This window comes from Caloenas nicobarica, chromosome 4, assembly GCF_036013445.1.
Source record: "Caloenas nicobarica isolate bCalNic1 chromosome 4, bCalNic1.hap1, whole genome shotgun sequence".
Lineage (NCBI taxonomy): Eukaryota > Metazoa > Chordata > Aves > Columbiformes > Columbidae > Caloenas > Caloenas nicobarica.
Window position 1 is genome coordinate 13,196,261 of NC_088248.1, and position 18,624 is coordinate 13,214,884.

Consider the following 18,624-nt stretch of genomic DNA (forward strand, 5'->3'; position numbering starts at 1 on the left):
AAATGAAAATACCCGTGTAGCTGTCCTGGATGGGATTGTCCAGGGCTGCTGGTGCTGCCTTTGAAGTCAGAGAGCTTCCCAAGGTACAGGCATGAACACCCTGCTGCTAGACAGTCGATTTGGGGCACAAATCATGGATTTTGAAACAAACCATTCAGTTTTGTTGTTGGCCTGAAGCACAAACTGTATTGGATGGGTCTATACACTTTATAAGCTACGTCCGCATTTGTTTTAGAAATACTAGTAGTGTTGTTAAAAGGCCGATGCCAGAATTCTGTCCTGTTGCCTTTTGTAGATAGCAGTACATGAGTGTGCTACAGATGAACTAGAACTAGTTTCTCTCTAGTATATGCACAGAAGTTAAATGGTTGCCATGTGGATTTTAACAGGTCAACACATTTTATTATATTGTGATTTAAACAATTTAATACGATACAGAGGACACATAACTTCTTCTGGTTTAAAATAACTCTCCAGTTACTTTATTCTATTTATAAAGCCAATGGAGAAGATGTCTGACCTTGAATCTGGCACGTCCGTCGCACCCCGTTCCCAGCGCTGCCGGCGGCGGGAGCCGCTGTTCCGCGCAGCAGTGCCGCGCTCTCCCGGCACGAAGCCCCGCGATTCACGGCGGGCCGGACCCCGCCGCCCCGCTCCGGGACAGCCCAGCCCGGTCTCGGGGCCCGCTACCGCCCGGCGCCACACGGGGCTCGTAGTGCCCCCCGCAGCCAGCCGGGCCCGCTCTGCCCCTCGGGCCGCCCCAGGGAAGCGCCTCGCCCACTGCCCCGCCGGCAGGGAGCGGCCCCCGGCGCGGAGCGGGGGCGGTCGGGGGCGGGGCGGCGGCGGGGGCAGCCCGGTGCCGCCGGAGAGCCCGTCCGCGGCGTGCTCGGCTCTCCCTGCCCGCCCTCCTCCCGCCGGCCGGCAGCGCCGTTGCGCAGCTCCCGCGGACGGGACGGGACGGGAGCAGACCGCACCGCACCGGACCCTCCGGCGAGAGGAGCCGGCCGGGCAGGGCTTGGGGCGGGCGGCGGCGAGGCGAGGCTGGACGGCCGGGGCAGGGGGCGAGGCCGCCCGGAGCTGGCGGCAGGGGACGGCGGGGGCCCGGGGCGGCGGGGCGCCGCCGGGGCCCGGCGCATGGCGGCGGCGGCGGCGGGGAGCATCACCACGCTGCCGGCGCTGCCCGACGACGGGGGCAGCGGAGCCTTCCCCCCCGGGCACTTCAAGGACCCCAAGCGGCTCTACTGCAAGAACGGCGGCTTCTTCCTGCGCATCAACCCCGACGGCAGGGTAGACGGCGTCCGGGAGAAGAGCGACCCCCACAGTGAGTGTCCCACCGGGGCGGGCGGCCCCCCGGCCCGAGGCAGCGGGAATTTCGAGAGGGGCCGGTGCCTCGGCGGCCGTCGCGTCCTGCTGAAGCATCAGCAGTGAGCGTTGCTTACAGAACGTCTGTAAATATGCGTACTCTTGTATATAAATAAGTATGTATGTAGAGGCATATGTTTTATTCATATGCACGTACAGGCGAGTATCGCAAATCCACATCTTGCTGTGCCTCCCTGTATTTAACTTTCACCGAGACCGTCGCCCTCGCAGAGGCTCTGAGGCTGCAGACCCACCTCCCAGCAAGTTCCAGCCGGTGCGCTTCCGAGCCCCAAGCTGCTTTGGTCCCCGACTCGCCGTGCGGGCCGCGGCGCTGGGCCGGGCCGGCGGGGCTGCTGGGGGCGGCGGGAGCGGCCGGGGGCTGCGGGCTGTGCTGCCGCCCGAGCCCCCGCAGCCGTGCCCGCCCGCGCTGGGGGCAGCTGGTGGCCCCAGACCGTGATGGGCATTCCACGGCCGGGTGCCACATCGGCACTGCTGGGGTGTCCCGGTGCAAACTCGTGTTGGTGTCTCTTCGTTCCACCTGCTGCACTCCAGACCTTGTCAAATGCACTAAAATGTGCTTACGTGCTTGAAGGTGTCTGAGTTTGTTTGCATGGCTCTTAAATGGATGTAATGGCACTTTGCTGTTTTACCCAGCAGTGGTAAATATGGTGGTTGCATAAAGGTAGAAAGAAGGTGGTTTTTTTTTCCAGTGCAGGTAAGTTGTCATGAATAGACGTATTCTTAGCACAGAAGTACTCTTAGGAACAGATGTGTAAATCTGTTGTGGGAAACAGAGAGCACTTAGAATCATTTCAGTTGGAAGAGACCCTCAGGATCATCAAGTCCAACCGTAACCTAACCTAACTTTAGCACTAAACCATGTCCCTAAGAACCTCATCTAAACACCTTTTGAACACCTCCAGGGATGGTGACTCCACCACTGCCCTGGGCAGCCTGTTCCAAACTAACAACTAAGTGCTGCTAAAACACTTTTTGGTTTAAAAAGTTGCATGTCTTTATTAAAAAAACCAAACTTAATTAAGACAAGATGAAATGCAGATAAAACCTGTAGATTTCGGTAGAAGCAGTTTGTCTCCTGATAGCTGATGTTTTGAGGGAGGAAGAGGCTCCAGAGCTGGGAGCACAGCTTGTGGTTCCGTGGTTAGTGTGGTCTGAGGGTCTGGCGACCCGAGCTGGCCGCTGCCTTCTGCGGTGTTCAGTGCCTGCTGACAGGCAGTCTCACAGGGACCGTGGGGCACGTCGCTGTTACAAACGCAGGCTGTTCTTTGTCCCACGAACAAAATGCCTTTTCGCAGACATCAGAATATTTTGGAAGTGTTGAGCATGGAGTTCTTGTGGAAAGATTGGCAAGTTTTTGAAATGCCCGTGAGGTATTTCCTTCAAAACAGGTACAAGGAGTTGCTGTATAGCTCTCTGCCAGACAGGCTCAATTCAATTCCTGGTTTGAGAAAGCTTGTCCTTACACAATGTGTGCACCTCGACCAGGCAGTGGCCTGTCTGCAGGTGCTTGGCATAAGGAGCCGGTGAAATATCTGATTGTGATTCTTCATCTCTTTTGCACCTGTCCTCTGAGTGATAGATGCACAGAGGGGACTTAAGTCAGGGGATGAAGAGGAGAAGGAAGTGAGGAGACAGACAAAAAGTTGTTAATATTACCTGCCAGTTTGGACATTCACCATTTGCAAAAACACTTTTCTTAAAATTCCAAAGAAATACTGTAACAGACTGTTCCCAAATAACAGTATTTCCAGGTTGCACTTCAATGTCTTTCTCAGATACTGGCTTAAAGGGAAGTGTAGACGATGGTGTGGTGAATAGTAACAAAATATAGTTATTGCCAATACAATGTAGTCAGTTATTGCATGGGGGCTTTTCAAATGTTGATACCTAAAGCAAAGCATTAGTTTACCATATAGATAAGTGATTTGGTTTTTACACATAACAGTCAGTTACTGCACAGGATCAAGTCTGTGCTGGAAAGCGTGCAGTAACATATTTGGCTTGTGTTAGCCTTTTATATTTGGGAAATATGGGAATTCTTACAGGAAATAAGTCTCATTAGTTCTTCAAACCTGTTATCTCACCCCTAGAATTAGTAATGAGAATGTGCTGGAAATTTGCTGCAAGGGGAGATGATGTTGAGTTGGGGATGTACAGGGCTGAAGCTGGGTCTCCAGACATTGCCATGGCTCTCAGGTGCTACCTCATTCAGTACTCTGCTTTTTGTGGTGATGGATGCCAGCAGTGGTGCCTGTTGTTCTGTGCTCACCTGGCTGGGCCTGGATGCCCTGAGTGGTGGTGGTGTTTGTCATTGTCACCTTCTTCATCACAGAGCTTCCCTGCAATCATTCCCCCCACCACCTTTTTTTTTAAATTATTATTCTGCCAGGAAAAATAGTACTAGCCGTTCTGCCAGAGCAATTCTAATGTTATGGTTTTGTGTCCTCCTAATGTGTCTTTTGTTTTCCTGTTGAGCCTTATCAATGCTAGGAATTTTAACTGACTTCACATGCTGCTTTCTTAGTACCGAATTACGTTTTCAAATCTTCCTGTTGGTGGTGCTGCCTTAATCTTTCCATGCCTTTCCCTTTCAAGTTTCTCTGTTTTGCTCTATAGCTTTACTTTTGCTGTCATTTCTTTCTGGCTCTCCATTTTGTCTCTGTACAACTTATCTTCTCTGCCACTTCAGTACTATCTGATCACTAGTGGTATTTTCCCTTTCCTTCGGCGCTTATCTTCCTCTCTGAAACCCCTCTGTTTTCCTACCCTTTTTCCTCTTAAGTGAATGGAGGCAACAGGTAAAGGAAAACCTGAATTTTAAATGACTGACGTGGCCTGTGCCCTGCACTGCAGAAAATCAGCTCCTGGGGAGCTCCTCAGGTACCCCTGAGCTTCACACTCTCTGGTCATCTGCAGAAAATCCCTTTATTTAAAAAGAATGATTTGTAAGTGTGACACAGCTGTAGGACTGGTGGGACTCACTTCCAACAAGTGCGCGTAGGCAGACAAGTACCACCGTGCCGCTGCTGCTCAACTCTGCGGAGGCAGTCGCAGGGGGCTACTCAGGGACTGCCTCCCCCCCTCCTCCTTTCCTCGTTATCAGACAACCCTTTGTTTGGTGTTTTTGGTGTTTCGTTTGTTGTTTTTTTTGTTGTTGTTTTTTTTTTTCTTGGAAGAACTCTAGTTCTGAGAAGTGGCGAAATCAGTGCTTGAAGCGTCAGCAAGGCGTGTTGCTATGGCATTACGTGGTTCACATCCCTAGCATCTTTGTTGTAAATACGTCATTCGATACGAATCTGCGCGATGCTGAACTCTGACCTGGTGAATGCTGCTCCGTGGACGTCCCTGTGAAATCTTGTGTTATGCCTGGCAGGTCGCGTTGGCATGGCAGATGGCAATTAATCTTGGGACAATGTGAAAAGACTTAAAAAACCCCCAAAACCAAGACAACAAAAAAACAAAAAACATGAAAGAAAATAAACACCTTAAAATACCTCATGGTGTTTCACTTACTTAAGTAAAAGTTTTTTTGTAAGATGGTTTTGAGAAAAGAAATATAATGGCTGCAGAGAATTTGGTTTAGAAAACTAATTAAAGGACAGTTAGGAGAGATTCTTGTGGTAGCTGCTCTTCTTATGAATTAATTATACAAAATAGCATTTGATTAGCACATCCTCATTTTTACTTTTAAAGGAAGTTTTTATTTTAGAGGGCAAATGACTAACTCCTTATGTTTCAACGCAAAATTTAATACTGTAAACAAATTTCCATTATCCATGCCCTTTTTTGCTCACCCCCTTCTGCCTTTAATACAAAGGACAACTTGTTCGGAGTATATGGCCTGTTTTATGTCATGGCACCAAGAGCTTTGACTGTTTTACACTCACCCCATTCACGTTCATTTATTCATAATAATGTCGTCAGTGAAATTAGGAATGGAAGGTTACGTCCTGTGTGCTGGAGGGTCAGAATCGCATGATTCACGCAGCTGAAAAACAAGACAATACGTCGTACGTGGTTGATATTGCCACATCTGATGTGTGTTGTACAGTGACTTCAGTGAAGTGCCCCTTTGGACACACCCTGGGGACTTCTGCTGGTTTTTTTTTCCCTGGAAGAGGTACATTTCAGACAAACAAGAACCAGGAACAGAAGGCACTTTCTGGGAGTTTTGTTGCTTAAAGCAAAACAACAAAAAATACGTGTGTCTTTTGTTGTTGTTCTTGATCAACAACTTTGGATTTAGGTCCTGGAAAAAGTACAAAGAACACGGTCTTTCTGGAAAGGCTTTTAGAAAGTCTCCAGAGGTGTTTGCCTCGAAGAGGCCACAGTGCCGGAGAAGGGGAAAAGTGAGGGGAATGGAAAGGGAATGCTTATCCATACATTTTAGAAAATGTCTAATAGCACAGCTGGTTCCCTTCACAGTTTCCCTCACTGAGGAATGGTTGGCATTTATGTATTTCCATAATTTCTCAGCAGCTTTATTTTATGGTGAGCGTAAACTAAGGTGTCCAAGGAATCCTGAGCTGTTCTCATCCACTTGTTAATGAGGTGACAAGGCTCCAGTCTGTCACTCGGAAAGGATTCAGCGCCATGAGCTTTTGTCAGCCCTGCAGATGTGTGAAGTACCTTCTTCCTGCTCGGTAGCTGGCTACTCTTCCACAAATATCTCAAGAAAATGTAAAATAGGGTAATTCTGGTCCAGGAAAATTTCTTCTTAAGAAAGCTCCTTTCATAGATGGTTGTTAGTGTTGTGTATGATACAAGTAAAAATCTTAACATTTAAATGGTTACACTGTAAATGTTTTGAAAAGACCATATTGAAGTATATGCAGACTTTTAGAGCATACCAGGTTAGTCAAGAAATTAGACATCTTGAGTGCTGTTCCTACGAATAGGAGAAAGAACTAACAGTGATCCTCAGAAACAAAAATTTGAGCAAAAGCGTTTTACTATGATGGTTCAATAGCCGGTTATGTGCATAAGTTATATGGGACTCAGAAGATCTCCTCTCCCATTTCAGTGTTCCACAGACGTGCCTGGAGCTGTTGACAGGGCATCCTCTTCTAAATCTTAGCACTAGGTGAGAGTTGGCTTTTTTGTGAAAACCTGGCCCTAAATGTCCAAATATATTCCTTCTACCCTAGTCTGTCTAAAACCAGACTCGTTTTGCATTACTTTTGATCTATTGCACAGACCTGAGCTGGTTTGCCAAATACTAGTGCTTTGCGACATAGTCAACACAGAAATTGCTCCTGGCTCTCATGTGTAGCTGTTTTTAGGGCATGATGTAGCAGAGAGTGCCCCCCCGCCCCCAATTCAGAATGTGTTTCCTTTGTGTCTTTTGCTTAATTCATAATATATGATACCATAAATACCATCATACTGTTTTTCTGCATGGTCCTGCAGGGTGAATTTATTAAATCAGTTAGGTGGGGGACAGAGCACCTTTGCTGGCTGGGCACACTGCGGACACGTGCTGTTCAGGATAGGACGTTCTTTCCTCCGTTGTCCTCTTGCCCAGGTTTTGGTGAGTCTTACCCCCCGAAGGTGTGTGACTGAGTAGTGGGTACACTCAGAAGATAGAAAAGGCAAATAACGAGATGTCTCTAGTGGGCAATAAACTGTCCTGTCTCTCCCAGCTGTTTTCTGCTCGGTTTGGAAAGGGCTGTTGGAAGAGTGTGGAAGGTTCCCAAGGCACTGCCATCCCCAGGTACACTAGAGGGCAGGGTTTAGCCCTTAAATCTTCTCATGGGCTTTAGAAATCGGGAGTGCTTGTAGGTAGTTACATATTCTTGATTACAAAAGAAACAGTCCAACTCCTGCTTAGCAGTTGCACAGCCATAGCTGAATAAATAAGACAAACACAGATAATGTATAATAGTTTGACAGTATATAGACAAATTATGGAGGTAGTCACATAACTGCAGGTTCTTGCAAAAGCTGTCTTTATGACCCCCTTATATGGGTAGATTAAGACTTTCGGTAAAAACTGCAGTGTATGATGTTTAGTGAAGTCAGAATGAAGACTCGGTGACGTTTGTCATCTTGATAAAACAGAGCTGCATATTCCTGAATTGCTCATCAAGAAAATGAGATCAGGCATCTGCTAATGGTTTTTATTTGGCTAATAAATGCTTGAATTTTGTGCAACTTATTCTAAGAAAAAGTTTATCGTGTGTTGGAGATGTATTTAAAATCATTTTACAGAAGGTGAACTATATTAGTAACTTTTTAAAAGATGTTATTTCTTTCGACATGCTAGATTAAGAGACCAAATTGCAGTTGGTTAAAGTCTGGGGGTTTGTGTTTGTTTTTTTTTTTTCTTTTTTTTTCCTCCTCCTTTTTTTTTTAAGTGTTTGGTGTCTATTACTAAAGATTTTAAAAAGGTGTTCAGATTCACTGTCTGTAATAAAAGCAGGTTCAAGTTCTGTATTCTGTAATGAAAGCAAGAGAAGTGCCAAGTACACAGACAGTTGAATTGGGCAAGAAGAGATGTAGCTCTGGTTTTGGCAGTAGAATTAACAGTCACAGGGTTCAAAAGATGTTGGAAGGCAGACTCCAGAAAAATGTTCTCTTCTCATGTTCAGTTTCCACAGAATATATCTATCATATTTTCTAAAAGACAAGAGCTTGTTCCACTGCAGGATTTTATTTTTTTTTAGAATTCTGTTTAAATGCCCTTTAATTAATCAATATCTCAGCCTAAATTTTAAATCATGATCTTTTCAGTGACATTCTGTTTCTGTAAGCTTTTCCCATCTCCTTTGGATTACATGTGTGGCAAGCAGTTTTAAAAAACAATTATCCAGTCGTTGCTATATACTTAAAGTTGTTAACATGATGAAATGAAACGTGTAACAAGAGTTTCTATGAAAGTTTTTCTCTGAGCTTAACTTCTTTTTCTACCCTTTTTTTCCTTTTTTTCCCTCCAGAAAATTATTTTTCTGATATTTCGTCATTTGTACAGGCAGTTTGAAATAAATCCATGAATCCATCCATAACTTCTGATCTGACTGAAAGAAGACTGAAGTTTGTATTTTGATTATTATGGTTTTTAGCACTTTTGGCAGTGTTGCTCTGGGATCACCTTTCATCTGTTGTTTCAGAATACTTGAGAGGTGATCAGTTGTACCTAACTGGTTAATAACTCTAGAAACAATGTAGCTTTTCGATAGTTGGTGGCAACACGTTTAGTCCAATTATCTACTCAAAGCAAAACAGACTATATAATGTTAATGTAATCCAGTTTTGAAATAAAGGTTATCCTGAGAATCAAGTTACTGTTACTGAAAAAAAAAATACTTGCATGAAATCTGTGGACTGAATATCTATAGCAAGTGATATTTGAAATGTTTATGGCATGACTTGTGAAGTCTAAAAGTCAGTAATGAGGTTGCATTTTAATTCTCACGGAGAATTAATATCCTTTTATCAGTATCTGTTCAAGACCGTACACTTCAAAATAAAGCAGGTGTCTCTTCATTTGCCATTTTTGGTGATGTCTTTTCTGACAATATATGGGTAAATGTGAGTTCCTGTCTGCCTTCTCTGCTGCCTCCTGACTTCTCAATAAAAATATTTAAAGGGCGACTGTTTGGAGTGTTATGGCATTTCGGGATTATTATCTTACGTATTTGTTTGTTCAGGGTAGGGTCAGATTTTGACTGGAGCCTGATATGCTCGTCCGAGAATATAAATGAGATGATGTCTACAAAGTTGGGTGGAGGATGTCGTGCACAAGCTGTCATGGTACACTTCTGGTTGAGTGATCCTGTATGAACTTATCAGTCATGTTTGACTTTTAGAGCTTTAAATCACATTGCTGGAGTGATTCAGAGGAGAAAGACATTAATGGTACTATGGAAGGGCGAAGTAGGAACTAGACTCCATAGCCATTTGCAGTGGCAATGTGGTGAAATTATGTTCTTGTCTTGTGGAGCTTGTTAGCTTGCTTCTTTGTGTTGAGACTTTAGCAGATCTCATAAAATAGACGTTATTAGGATTCCAGCTGGAATGTGCAAATCACAAAAGCCTGATACTCGCAGCTATGAAATACTGCATGGTGGTGTGTTTTGTAAAGACAAGGATAGATATCAGCTGTGATACAGCTTGAAAGTACTTGCAGTCTGGTTCGTGGCTCTTTCCTTTCTACTTTCAGGCTGACCCATCCTTGTCCTCGCATTATCTGGTGTCCATCTCCAGACTTTTATCATGCTGATTTGTTTTATTACATGTTCTGTTGCGATTCTGTGATGGTGCAACACTGCAGTTATTTTTGCTGATAAAGGATGCCCTTAACACACTCAAGTGTATGGGCATCACAGCGTCTTCCTTGATAGATGACCTGAAGAGGATGAACAGAGTCCACGTAGTCATCACCTATGTTACATTTCAGGTTAGAGTAGTAATTTTAGGACCATATTCCAATGAGTGTTAATATAGTCCCACAACTCTGGGAAGACCAGTAGTGAGACTGAAATTCTGGATGTAGATAATCGCCCTTGTAAAGTAGTTTTGTGCAATACTCGCCTCAGTCCTGTTGATACCTATGGCAACAGAGATGGATACAAAAATAAAAGCCTTTTTTACCGAGAGGAAGCAGCCAGTGAGGGTGGTATAGAGGAAATACAGGGAGAGGCTGTCATCTCTCTCTGGAAGTCACCTGCAGTGTCCTGCTGCACAGGCTTGTTAGACTGAGTGGTTTCTGGGAAATAGTGTATGGATTCAGTTCATTGGGTTCCTCTGACTGTAATGGAGCAATTGGGATGAATAAGTTAAACGTGCGTCTGGCCATGCTTCTGAATATGTAAATATGAAGGATTCATTTTGTGGTTTAACAGATGTTTACAGAATCACTGTGGATGTTTTACTTACAGTAATGTAGTTAATTGAGGAAAACTGAGGAAAAAGACCTACAATGCTTGTGTCCTTAGAAATTCAGGAATTCCTAAAAACTGAAGAGGTCCACAGAACTGTCCCATGCTGCCAGTTTTGATTTCAGTCCCAACCTTTGCTTTCTTTTCTGCTTTGAGAAGCATTGTCATCCAGAGCATTTACCTGTCTGGGCTCGAGCTAGTAAAAGTGACTGCAAGGTGTTACTATTGATGTTGAAGATCAGAGCAAGGTGTCTCAAAATGAGGCTGAATGTCAGTGATCAAGTTCTAATAACATGGATCAGTGTTGTCTATGTGATATTAAGAGGAAATGTTGTTAGGATTGAGAGACATCTGGCCTGCCTTCTGATTTGATGTGGCGTAGATCGAGGCAGCGCGACCGCTGGGGCTTGTAGCCGTGGCGTGCTTTGGGAGCGTGCTCTTGCACTGAAGCCTGGAGCGGTGTGGAGATTTAACTCAACAAATAGATTGGAACCAGCACAGTGAGTACTAGTAACGCTCTGGCTGAAGCAGCAGAGCCAAGTAGGTTCTTCCAAGCTGCAGATGGTGATTGTCTCTTTTGTTGTCAGGAAAATACTCGTGTGCCGCCTTAGTACGGTATGAAGGTATTCAGAACAAGCAGTGGGTTTTTATTCAGAGAGCTGGGGAAGTGACTACAGCCTGATCCCTCTTGCTGTGGTCCTGCAGACCTGAGGTCTTGGCTCCCCGGTACAGACCGGGTGCCGCGGTGGATTCAATCTGCCTCCTTGAAGTGGTCATAGGGGGCTGTAAATGTGAAGAGTGTTAGCCAGATATTTGAAGGAGAAGTCTAAAAATGCACTGTGCCTTTTTTTTTTTCGGTGTTAGTGGATTGGGGTTTTTCCAAAGAAGAACTCTTTATGCTCAAAGGAGGCTGCATTCAAAAGCAAATTAGAGCCTGTTTGTGAAGAGAATGGTTCACTACTGTTCTGGGTCAGCAGTGATTGACAGCTGTTGTCCTTAGCTGCAACTCATGCTGTTCCCCTGTGGATGCATTATTTAAATGTCAGCATAGGGTGGATACACACAGCTTGATGGAAGGGGATAAAATAGATGGAGGATGAAGTAGGTCTCCAGGCTTAATGTCCTTGCATTGTCCTTGCGGTAAACTAGGCGAACAGGCACCAGTGAAGTACTGTATGTGTATGGATTTTGATTGTGGTTTTTATTTAGTTGATTTTTTGCAAATATTTATTAAAGACTCAGTGATTAATTCTGATAAGTCATCTTTTCATTGGTGTGGGAGGTGGGGGAAATTCAAACCCCACATGGTCACTGTCTCTTAACTTTTTGGCCAGATTAAGAGTAACTGACTCTAAAGGGCAACTTAATTCATAGGAACTCCTCCTTATCAGCTTGTTATTTCTTCCTGCCCTGTGCGCTATGCCGTCTTGCTGGTGCCCGACACAGTTCCTCTGTGCTTCAGACTCTCTTGAAATCCAGTTTGTAGGTTCTTCTTGGCATTTCTAAAATTGAGCTTTTCCATGTCGATGGGTTGGCAATTTCTCACCACTACTTGGGCAGCGTTTTCCTTTTATCGCATCGAATCTGTTATCCACTGCTCCGACATCAGTTACAGCTCTAAAATACTATGTACTACTGAATGCGTGTTGTGTGAAGGAGCACTAAAAATGCCTTTTAAAAATGATATTTTTTACCTTCTCTGTCTTCTGAAATCACATTTTTGGGCTTGTCTCAGTTCGTCCCTGTTTTTGTGTGTTTATTTTGCTGCAGGTGAAAAACAGGTCATAGTTACAGAGATAAGTGAATGCACGGTAAACACAAAGAGCTGAAATTCTGCAGGGTCTGTACGTGTCTTCTGATATTAGTGACATTACTATGTTGGCTAAACAGTCGTACCAGCTTTGTTCTAAAGCTGAGCAACTGGAAGTGGTTAGTCTGCAATGGACTTCTGTGAATACTAAATGAAGTGAAAGCAGTTTAAAGAAACATGTTGGATTACTGTACCCTTGTTAAGAAAAGCCCTTTGGGAAAAGTCCTGAATAACGTGTGTGAACATGCATTAATTGCCCTGATTCGGAAACCCTCAAACGTGGTTCTAAATCAAGAATTTGAGGTAAAGGTATCGGTAACTCAGAGAATAGGCTTTATTACACCTACCCAGTAATGAAGGAAGTCCTTCTCTGGTAAAGTTAGTAATTTTTTCTGCATGGATTTGCCCCCTTGACTTTAAGTGATGCAGTCAGCTCATCTGCAGTGACAAGGAGACTGCGAACAGTGTGGCAGCGAGGTACGGAGAATCATTTTATACCATAGGGTACTTGTGGTGTATGGTGTTTGAAATCCTTGAGTAATGCCAAACAATCACAGCACAAAATTCCCAAGTTGTGTTTTGTAAGCAAAAGACAGAAACTCTAGTTTCTTTTAACTTTTAAAGGACCCGATGAAGTTTGATCAGTTGGTTTGTGCAAGCTGTGTGAAATGAAGAAACGTAATTGTTCATGTTTTACACATGGGCATGTAAGCAAGGAGCACTAAGCCTGACTGTTGCCAGAGAAGTTGTATGTTACATTATTCTGAAATTATTCTTCTGCAAGATGACTTTGCTATCCTTTATATGAAATTTATAGGGAGCGTTTGAGGATGCTGTGTATTTGGTCATCAGTGTTTCTGGGGGAGGACTCCCAGTGTGATAGGTATATGTTAGATGGAGCTGAATATTTATAGGAATTTGGGTTAAGATATAGATGAAAATAAATGAAGAACCTGAACAGGGAAATAATTTTCATTGTATTCAGTGTTTGAACTACTTAAAAAGATTAAAACTCTAAGATCCCTGAATATCCATGTTAAACAGTAGACTAGGTTAGCGGGTTGATATACAGTTACACAAGTTATTATTCTGTTTAAAGCCTTGGATTTACTTGTAAGTGTAACCAGAACTTTTTGAAGTGTTGATATTTCAGAAGTGTATATTTTTGTTGTAGATGTTTACATTTTGAAGACCCTAGCTCTGTCTGCAAGTGGTTTTATGCCTCTGGCTGGCATAAAGGAAAAAGATACACTTAGAATGTTGTCATGCAAAAGCAAAGCAATGTGCCTTTGTATGGGAGCGTGACTCACTATTTCTCAGTGCGACACTTCATTTGCTTGATTGTTTTTGTTGCCGTTCTGTGGGTTTTGTTTATGAAAAGACCACCTCTTCTGCTGAGGCTCGCTTGCTGTTTTTCATATGTATTTCTCCCTTTTCCCCACACGTACGTTTCAGCTTTTAGGCAGCGTATACTTCAGCCACTCTGGCGACGGCACAGCTGTTTCACAATGAGGCTACGTAAGCAAGAGTATTTGCAGCCTCAAGACTGGGGATGCCTCGTATGTCAATGCAAAGCTTATCGCTTAGCAGAAGATTTTAATGTGCTTACTATGGCTTCCAGAAAGAGACATCAGAAAGTGTCAGAGCCTAGATGTGGGGGGACAGAGCCAAAGATATTTCTGATTCCTAGAGATACGTCACAGTAGGCATCACCAGCTCGTGGGCTGAGGTTTGGATCAGACCCACAAGGGCAGCTTTGTCTGGCTCTGGAAATGCCAGAATGGGGAGGTTTTAATCTGTGTGTGTCTCTCTGAACCTGCCCTTGGGTTTGGGAGGGTTTATTATGTTAGGTGTGGAGCAAGCACGCCCAACTCTGTGTGTCTTGCTTGGACGCCTGACTGGGAATAGACGTTGCCCCTAAGCGTGAAGGAATCATCCAGCTTCAGCCACAGAGTATGCAGGAGTGGGAATTCAGTCGTAGAGCGTTGCATTTAGCAAAGCACTGTTGATGTTACATTTCCCCACTTTTTTGTGAACTTTCTTGCATGTCTGATACTCCTTCACTTCAGAGGTGATCTACCGCTGCAGCAGTGAGACTGCAAAATAGTTGCTGCTTTGTTCTTTTCTGTGGGCACGGGGGTGCAGGAGGACGACTGATGGGGAGCTGGCGCAGTAGCTTCACCGCAGTGTCATTCAGGGGCCCCATGGAAGGATTTTCCTTACAGGGCCTCAGCAAATATGTTGGAGATGGGCCCTGAGCCTTTGGCTTGGCTTTAGCTTTTCCACAGCAGAGACTGTAGTAATGCTAGTCATTGATCCAGAGACGTGCAGCCTGGGATTTTTCAGGGAGTACATAAACTCTCCCTTCTTGTAAACCAAGTGAGAGGTGTTTTGCTAATGACCTTTTTAGTTCAAATGAAGTGGCTGTATGTTAGTGAAGACAGGGGTTGAAACAGCATGAGATTCCTCCCCTCTTTCCAGGCTCCATAAACTGCAGTTAGTTGCTGTGTCTGGGTAAGGTATGCATTTGCTGTTGACATGTTCACAAACTCCAAATAATCTCTTGGACCATTGGCTGATCAATGGTTTTGGGTCCAGAGTCATCTTAATAAAATGTTGTATTTCATTCACATTCTTGCAGGGTCTTAAAAGTGATGCCGTAGTGGGGCACCGTGGTTGTGCCTGCAGGAAATGTCAGTGAACCCTTGTGAGCTTTGATTGAAGTTGCATGTATGTTTGACAGTAGTGAAAATGTGGCAGCAGAGTTTTCACTGTGAAGTGATGGAAACCCTTGAGCAGGAGGCTGGACTAGATAGGGTCCTTCTACACCTGAATTATAAGTGATTTTGAGACCGTGACTAGGTATTTGCTGTTTTAGTCTGCGCTGAAGTCTGTTTGTAGTGATCTTTATTAGGTAGATTATAATGGAAGTGTAGTTTAGGCTTTAATCATACCTTTGTTTGCCATGTAAGTGTATCCAAAACCAGGAGCTGATGGTTTTTATTTTAGGGTTTCTCTGATGTAGTGGTTAGATTTCCTGTTTCTTTATGGAGGAGTGGGAAAATGGGCATTTTGGGAATCCACTTGGCTAATACATCTCACATTCCACCTACCTGAGGTGCCAAGTCTGCCTCATGCCCCAGCACAGCACCCTGATGTACTGCACGCTTACCCTGCCCCTTTGCGTTGCTGTTTGCTCTTTATGTCTCCGTCTTTTATTTTTCCTATGTATTTCTGTGCCTTTCTTCCCCCACTATGACCTTTGCTTTCCCTCTTCCTTAGTGATACCGTGGCATACTCCTGCCCCAGAACATCTTAGCCAACACAGCTGCTCCGAGTAAAATAATAGCACGTGGCTTCGCGCAGCCTGGTTGCCCCAGGCAAGGGCTCCTGCCGGAGGAGGCTGGACGCGCTGTTCTCTGCGCCTGCCAGCACGGGTTCGACTGGGAGTGTGTGAGAAAGGTGCTACGAGCTCGGCAGTGAGTAACTTCCAACATGTGCAGCTCGCTTTTCCTAAAGTATTAAGTTGCTGGATTTTGCCAAGATCTTCTAAAGAAACCAATTTTGAAGGAGTTTTTTGGCCGAACTCTTTATGATGCAGAGCAATGAAATCATTTGGGACCATTTAAGTTAGTGCAGTATTATTTGGTCTGGGCCATTACAAAAGCTTTGCTGGGTTGGGAGAACTGTGAAAGGACTTTGGAGTTTTCATGGTACGTGTAAGTTTTCTAGCGCTCGGGGCAACAGAAAAGCTTTTGGAAAATGTACACATTTTTTGTACTCTCTGCATTTGCTAGCATCTTTTCTGTCTGTGTTGTGCTACTTGTCCAAAATTATTTTCTCCTTTGGAGTACGCAAAACTGCATTGGAAATACTTTTTTGAGCTCTTTAAGAAGTTCTTAACAGCAATCTTACACCTTGGCAGCCACAATGCTATTGAATTCCACTTTTCAACTTTCATGTTCTTAGAAAAGTCTCACCAAATTGTGAAATAAGTGCCCATTTATAACTCTCAAATATGCTAGCTAGTTTAACCTGCAACTTGTGAATCTGTCCTGGCCATATATCCTATGAAGGGATGTTACTATAATCTTACATCCACAATGTACTAGTGACATGAATGCATGCAGAAATCCCTGCCTGTGCAGCTCTGCCAGCTGCAGGGGAGGAACATGTCAGTGCAGGGAGTGTTTTGTCTGTGTTTAACATGTCACAGGGTCAGGACCCAATTTGAAAAAAAACCCCACTCCAAACAGTTGAACCTATTATACATCATGGAGCGGCCTTGAAGAGGTTCGATCTTCTGTAAACTGTCTTACAACAAAAGGAAAAGAACGCTTTAGTCATTTTGCCTTTCAGATGCTGGTAACAATCTGTCCGAGTGTCACTGCTGGAAGGAGTGCACCTGCACATTCCTTGTGTTAAGGGCAACCCCCCCAGGTTCTTGTATGGTCATGGGGGTGCTCCAGGACAGCTGTATTTATCCAGGAGAAGCTGTGTGTAGTGCAAGGTGGGGAAAACTCTCTCAGGCATTCTGGTGCATGTTGCAGTGTGGTTCAACATCCTTTAATGCCACAGATTGTACTGGTTTCAGTGGAAATTCAGGTTAGGCTGTGGCTTGAATTGTTCTTCAGCCAAAACATTAGCGAGCATGTATTCTTAACTCAGCCTCTGTGAATTGTGAAGAAAAAGTGTCTCCCCTCTATCCTGTTTTATAGTACTGGGAGGCACAGTAGTTTTACTCAAACTACATCCGAAGTGATATGTTTTCCTAGTTAATGATCTTCTCCTTAGGTAAATGTAGCTCTTTGGATAATCTGCCATATAGAGATGTAGATGGTATTATAAGCGAGAAGATTTATGATTGTAAAATAAATATTGGAAATTCTGAGTATTAGGTTACCCTTATGGCTGTAGAAGGCTGTATATGTGTAACAGTCTTTAATGATAGCTCTAACAATGTTAGACTACTGGGTGCCAAGTCAGGACTCCTTTTTCATGTTTTTTCTCCCAGTCACAGCCCCTAATAAAATGTGCTATCAAAAATGAACATGGTCACATTTTTAACAGGATTTAGTCCTCTTTTATTTTGGCTCAGCTATGGTTCACCTACCTTTCAGGGAAGTGCTGTGAAAAAAAAATTGACAAAGCATTGATGTTCTCTGTTGCATTGAGATGCAGCGGTTGCTGTGGATCCTGGTGCAAGAGCTGGGGCTCAGTGAGCTTTTAGCTTGGCTGCTGTCAGATGCAGAATTCCTGTGCTCTGGTAATGGGATGCACTGCCCTCAGCAGCTGGAGATGGGATATGGACACTGTCTGCCTGTGGAAAGCATTTTGCAGTTCAAGAGGATGACAAACAGCTTGTGAGTTTTTTTGGTATGGGAATCCTTTTGCAAAATTTGAGAAAAACTCATTGTGATAACTGAGTGACTTAAAAAAACCTCCGAACTTTGGACCCATAGTTAAAATTTTCTGGTTTGTACATTTGCACACCACTGCTGCGTGAGTTAACTGAGGAAAGGCTGGGGCACGGCTAGTGGTGCTTTAGTCCTGTGTTTATTACGGCACAGACGAACTGGAAAATGTGCTTCCAAGGAGAACAGTGTGACAGGATCTCCTGGTGTCGTAGGCAGCGCGAGCAAAAGGAGATTTGCTCATCGTGTCTTTCAGATATTGTGTTTCTTTTCCCTATAATCGTAACTTTCATCAGCATTTATTGCATTTGAGCCAGATGCCTTTTAGACAACCACCTTCTGATTAAAAATTTGCTTAATGCCTTCTGTCTCAAAAGCTGTAAATATCTATCGATTTAATTTAATTTTGGTTTGAGAACTTTGTCTTTATCTGGCTTGTTCTCTTTCTATCTTATGATTCCACATCTGGTTTTGTGCTTTTAACTGTACAGCTCGTCAGAGGGCTGTACAGTATCTTCTTCTGGGCTTGGTATCTTTTCTCTGGGAAAATCTTTACTGTAGTATTATAGACTGTGTTATATCCATAAATTGTGTTTTGTTAATTGATTGATTCAGGTAAAAGATCTGTGATTGTGCTGAACACAGGAACAAGGAAATGGCTCAAAGGAGAGTTTTATTTAGGATACTTCTATAATCCTATCTTACGGTATTAGAAGTTGAGTCAGACGAAGGTTTTAAATCCATCAGTGCCTGACTTTGTCTTTACTTCATTAATCTTTTCTAACCTTTTTAATATCTTCCCAAAGATACTACTTCGTCCTTCTTCCTCAGAGTTTCTACCCTGGCATGAAATAACGTTTGTGCATCTTGCCCTTCATTTCTTCTTACTTGGTAGTAAAAGTGAAGATGATCATAAGTTCAGCTTGTTAGGAAGAAATACAAAGGAAAGCCTTAGTAGTAGTAGTAGTAGTAGTAAATTTACCGAGTCCTTCTTAGTTGTCAGTGCATAAAGCTTGCATGGGTTATAATTGGGATACGACATTTTTTATTTCATAACTTTGCGGTGACTTGGCCTCAGTGCTCAGCGTGCCGAGGTCTCCGCTGTCACAAAACCAGCAGGCATCAACCACAGCCTTGC

General features: G+C 43.9%; 1 protein-coding gene across 1 annotated transcript in view; it reads left to right on the forward strand.

Annotated features, from left to right (window-relative positions):
• Positions 1 to 511: 511 nt before the first annotated feature.
• FGF2 (fibroblast growth factor 2) overlaps positions 512 to 18,624 on the forward strand; it is a 30,701-nt gene continuing 12,588 nt past the window's right edge. Inside the window, 4 exon segments of the mRNA XM_065634958.1 lie at positions 512 to 659; positions 662 to 778; positions 781 to 956; positions 958 to 1,321. Coding sequence (XP_065491030.1) covers positions 512 to 659; positions 662 to 778; positions 781 to 956; positions 958 to 1,321 — 805 coding nt within the window.